At 41.5% G+C, this 5945-nt stretch overlaps 1 protein-coding gene across 1 annotated transcript in view; it reads right to left on the bottom strand.

Annotated features, from left to right (window-relative positions):
- LOC101986452 (zinc finger protein 60) overlaps positions 1–5945 on the bottom strand; it is a 23292-nt gene that overhangs the window by 16889 nt on the left and 458 nt on the right. Inside the window, 2 exon segments of the mRNA XM_026778238.1 lie at positions 1966–2035; positions 3723–3903. Of these exon segments, the coding sequence (XP_026634039.1) occupies positions 1966–2035; positions 3723–3903 (251 nt within the window).

The raw sequence follows: 5945 nt of genomic DNA, 5'->3' as shown, positions 1-5945 counted from the left end.
AAAAAAAAGAATCCAAATAATGCTGAGAAAAGACTTAAGATAAGAAAAAGAAGCAACCTCAGTGAGAAACCAACTGTTTCAGAAAAGAGTTTATATAAATGCAGATCAGGGATTGCCACTTAAGAGGAAAGTATAATTTAGTGTGTGGGGAGATCATGAAACCTTAGGCTGCACTGTTGATAGAGATGTAAACCCCATCTCTACAGTTCAGTAATAATGCAATTTATTAGGCAAGTCCCACCGGATTCTATGCTCAATGTTTCCATCTAAAAACTGGGCATAATGGCACACATTATAATCACAACACCTGGGAAGGTGAGAAGTTCAAGTGTAAACAGAGCCTTTGGTCCTGCCCAGTCCCTCAGCTGATTTTAAAATAACCACTCAGACACTTATTTATAAATGTTTAGCCTACAGCTCAGACTTATTACTAGCTAGCACTTACATATAAATTAACCCATATTTCTTATCTACGCTTTATCCCATGCTTTGTGGCTTGTTACCTTATTTTTTTTACATGTATAGCTTCCTCGGGGGCTGACTGGGATCTCCCTCAACTCTGTCATTCTTTCTCCCTGTATTTCTGCTTGGATTTCCTGCCTCACTATATCCTGCCTTGACACAGGCCAAAACACCTTTATTTATCAACCAACGAGAGCAACACATATTCTCAGCATGTAAAAAAAAATCCCACAGCATTTCCCCTTTTCTGTCTAATGAAAAAGGGAGATTTTTAACTTTAACATAGTAATATTACATATAACAAAAAACAGTTATCAAACAAGAATTATAGCTATGATGTTTACTCTATTTACATTTGGCAAAATTAAAGAAAATACTCCGTCATCTAGTCTATCTTTATGAATCTAGTTTTGTATCTAATTTGTCTTTTATTGTAACTAAGGAGAACTATAATTATAATTATCTACTCTTCAACTCCATCAACGACCCCAGAAAGATATAATACTACCTGAGTAAACAGGAGTGCATTGCAAACAACTTCCAAAACCTAGGAATGACGAAGGCATCTGGCTACCTGGACAGTCACTGAAATTTCTTCTGTAATATTGGGCATCCATCCTCAGCCTACAGGCTTAGAGTATCTGGCAGACTTTTTCAGTGGAGCAGGAAATTTGAAGGACACTCCCACCTCTATTGGCAAAGCTTGCCAGTCACTTTTCTCTGGGTCCTGAAGAATGTCTGGCAGTTTCTTCTGTGAAACAGGAACCTGAAGGACCATCCTGCCTTGTTTTGGCAATGATTAGCTGTCATTTTCCCCTGGGTTCTGCATGTCCAGTTTATGCAGAGTACTGTCAAGCAGTCCAGGTAAAAGCAGTTTCTTGCCCAAAAGGCTAGCCTTGCCACACTGAAGGCAAATTCCATAATGAGTTTCTTCAATGCCCATCACACTCTTTGAAGTAATTGGTGCTGCCAGGAGCACACATGTCTCACTGTCGAGAAAAGTTCCTAAAACATTTTATTTTTTTTTATTGAGAAAAGGAAAAAAAAGTATCCGCCTCCTCCCAGCCTCCCATTTCCCTTCCCCTCCTCCCACCCTTCTCCCCCACCCCCAAACTCTTCTCCCCCTCCCTCTCCTCCAGTCCAATGGGCAGTCAGGGTTCTCTGCCCTGTGGTAAGTCCTAGGTCCTCCCCCCCTCTGTCCATGTCTAGGAAGGTGAACATCCAAACTGGCCAGGCTCCCACAAAGCCAGAACATGAAGTAGGGTCAAAACCCCGTGCCATTGTCCTTGGCTTCTCATCAGTCCTTATTGTTCGCCATGTTCAGAGAGTCTGGTTTTATCCCATACTTTTTCAGTCACAGTCCAGCTAGCCTTGGTGAGCTCCCAATAGATCAGCCCCATTGTCTCAGTGGGTGGGTGCTCCCTCGTGGTCCTGACTTCCTTGCTCATCTTCTCCCTCCTTCCGCTCCTCATTGGGACCTTGGGAGCTCAGTCCAGTGCTCCAGTATGGGTCTCTGTCTCTATTTCCATCCATCACCAGATGAAGGTTCCCAATGATGGCTCTACCGGTACCCCTAAAACATTTTAAATGCCATATTCTGTAGGTCTTTGAAGTGCTCCAGGATTACATACATAATTGAAATATATTTTTGTACACCTAAAAAAAACCTAACTAATATGACTTTGACTATTATAGATGACTATTAATCTATAATTTTCCATTTTACATTTTTAAATCAGCCGCATGAACATAATAACTTAATCAAGAGTAGAAATACACATAGAGTATAACAAAACTGATCTTAAATTTATAGCAATAAACTAAAATCCATACCAATGTAAAGTACTTTGAGAGTAACAGTTGCTCTTTGGACTAAAGTAGATTCAATGATCACCCCTTTTTTGTCATAATAATTTACTCATTTACCCATCACTTCTATATCAATCAAGATTAGGTTTAGTTTTATAGCGAGTCCAAAGCTCCCTAGGCTACATGAGACATAGCTGCATAGAAATAAATTAATAATAATAATAAATGACAAATAAATAATTTAGATTGAGTTGATAATATCTATTAGATAGAGTTGATCGTGATATTAAGTATTATAGTCAAATATTTTGAACACTGTCTGACCTATTCTAACGTAGGATCACTAGCGTTTTAATCTTTATTTGTTTATTTATTTATTTATTTATTTTGTATGTTGGGGATGGAACAGCTACATCCCTAGCCATGAAAAATGTTGGCATTATTGTGATTTAAGTTGCCTTCTTTCGATTTACACCTCATTCTTACAGATATGATTAATGAAAAGGACAAATTCATAGCCTGAAACTTCTATAACAAAGCAAGTAAAGTAAGTATTCCTTGATGGAAATAGAATGGTTCCACTTCTGTTTTAAATTGACTCTATGGATTCATCATTAAGTAAATTTATAAAGGTTCTTATATTTAGCTCTCTATATATGCATGTACAGTGTATGTTTTTATGAGGGTGTGTGCACAAGTGTGTGCAGGCATACATGCGTGTATGTGTGTATGTAGGTCAGAGAGTAGTGTGATGTATCATCTATATTTCTCCCCACTTTGTTTTTTGAGACAGAGTCTCTCTCTGAGCCAGAGCTCATTGAGAGGATCGCCAAGGTATGAACAAAAAGCAGGTACCTCATGAGCTCCTGTTTTCAACCAAAGAGATTCCACATTATTCCTTTGAGAAAAAGGAGGAATTCTGCCACCTCTTTAAAATTCTGTTGAAATAAATTTATTTTATTTTATTTTATGCAAATGTGAGTGTATGTATGATCACCACATAAGTGCATGGTGCCCATGAAGGACAGAAGAGGGCAAAAGATACCCTGACCTGGAGTTAGAGCTGGTTTAGAGCTACCTTATCCTGGTGGGAATAAACTCAGGCCCTCTGCAAGAGCAACCAGTTTGCTTAACGGTCAAGCTATCTCTCTAGTTCCTAATTATATTTTTTGATTTATTTACTTCTTTATTTAATTTTGTTTCTTTGTTTTGTTTGAAATAGGGCCTCACCCTGTCGATTAGGCTAGCCCGGAAATCATGATGTATTGGAGGGTCACCTTGAACTCACAACCATCTTCCTCTCTCAGCCTTCTGAGTGAAGGAATGACAGGAATGGGGCCATCAAGCACAGCTTCAGCTACTACAGGAAAGAGACTCTGTCTCCTCATTCAGAGGGAGGAAAGCCAAGAATGTAGAGGACACCCCGCATTCATGGGGACAGAGGGCCTTACCCACTGTAGGTCTCCAACATCATGTCCCTGTATAAGACCCTCTGAGCAGCATCCAGGCAGGCCCACTCCTCCTGAGAGAAGACAACAGCCACATCCCTAAATGTCACTGACCCCTGAAACCACAAACACAAGTAGATGAGATTGGGGAAGCGTTCAAGATGGACAAAGAGAAGGGAAAGGACTCAAGGGTGGGAGGAGCCACATGGAGATGCTCAAGGCACCTGACTGCACGAGCTCCCCCAGGAAAGGAGGACTGTGGCCTACACATCCAATAGAGGTGCGCTTCCAATCCATCCACCCTACACATCCAATAGAGGTGCGCTTCCATTCCATCCACCCTACACATCCAATAGAGGTGCGCTTCCTCCAGCACTGGGGAGGCAGAGGCAAGAGGCTTGCTCACATTCCAGGCAGCCTGGCCCAATGGGTTCCACACTAGCCTCTGCAATCAGTGTCGCTGGTCAGATTCAATGTTAACATGCAGTAGACTGATACCAGACCTTCAGTCACACCACATGCAAAGTCAACTCAAACCACCAGATTAAAATTTAAAGACAAAACTGACACTACTAGGGAAAAAAAAAAAACAGAGGAAAGCCTCCATGACACCAGACGTATTAGGTATTACTGTAAAAACACAAGTAACAAAAGCAAAATGGACAAATGGGATTTACATTTGACTGAAAACTTCACACATCACACATTTGACTGGAAACCATCAACAGAGTAGAGGGATAATTTAGATAATGGGAAAGAATACTTGCAAATTACACACCTGACATGGAGTTAACAACTAAACTCTGACACAGTGCCTTCATAAGGAATGCAGATAATTCAGCGACAAGGACACATACTAGTTAAGAAACAAGCAAACACACAAATAGACATTTCCCCACACGGAACATAAAAACGGCCTACTGGAGGGACATGAAAAATAAGCATCAGAGAGACAGAGGTTAAAATCACAGTGAGTGGCCTCCTCGTGACTGGTAAGAGTGTCAGTTACCAGAGGGCAGGAGGGAGAGCCCAGTATTTTTAGAGTACTTTATGCTCAGGCAGAGGACCCAGGTTTGATTTCCAGTACCCACATGGTGGCTCATAAGCATCCCTAACTCCAATTTCAGGGGTCTGACACTGTCTTCTGGCTACCTCAGGCACCAGTCATGCATACAGTACACATATATTCAAGACAAACAAAAGTATAAAAACATGAAGTAACGCCGGGCGGTGGTGGTTCACCCCTTTAATCCCAGCACTTGGGAGGCAGAGGCAGGAAAATCTTTGTGAGTTCGAGACCAGCCTGGTCTACAAGAGCTAGTTCCAAGACAGGCACCAAAAACTACAGAGAAACCCTGTCTCGAAAATCAAAAAAAAAATGAAGTAAATCTTTTTAAAACAGTGTCCACTATCAAAAAGCAAACATCATGTAGAGAACATGAAGGAAAAGGCACATTACTGGAGGAGATATAAATTAATACAGTCATTGTTCTCAAGCAATTACAAAGAGACTGTCACGTGATCCATCATTACCATGACTGAGTAGAGACACACAGAAAAACTCAACATCTGCAAGGCACATTTACATCCCCAAACTTATTCCAGCATTCTTTACCTGGTTGTGATATGAAACCACACACACACTAAATAAATGGAGAAAACAAATCTAGAATGAGGTTCACGGGCACAGTAGAATGCTATCCAACCATTTACTACAATATGGTGAGCATGGAGGAAAACAAGAGAAATGAGCTAAAGACAAAAAGACAAATGCTGGGGTTGGAAAGATGACTCAGTTCGGCTGAGAGCTGGTTTGACTTTCCAGAGGTCAGGAGTTCAGTTCCCCGACAGCTCCCGATGCCTGTAACTCCAGCTCCTGTAGATCCTAACCATCTGGTCTCTGCGGGCGCCAGTGCTCATGTGCACATAACCCCACCCGCAGAATTCTAAATAATAACTAACCTTTAAACCAAAAAACACCACCATCTCCATGCAGAACCTGAAACCGTTATCTCACAGGACCAGGTACGATGGTGGGTAACGGGGTGTGAGCGGCTGAGACTGGATGTGCAACACCGTGGTTGAGAGTGGGAGATGCAGACCCTTAAGGCAGTCGGGAAGACGCTGACCAAGGACTACACAATTTCAGCGACACGACACAAGTTCCAGATACCTCATGCAACACCGTGACTTTGACAAGGGGTTTTGAAAAACTCGGAGAGTAGA

This window comes from Microtus ochrogaster, unplaced genomic scaffold (assembly GCF_000317375.1).
Source record: "Microtus ochrogaster isolate Prairie Vole_2 unplaced genomic scaffold, MicOch1.0 UNK115, whole genome shotgun sequence".
Taxonomy (NCBI): Eukaryota; Metazoa; Chordata; class Mammalia; order Rodentia; family Cricetidae; genus Microtus; species Microtus ochrogaster.
The sequence above is the reverse complement of the archived record's forward strand: the minus strand, read 5'-3'. Positions and strand labels throughout refer to the sequence as shown.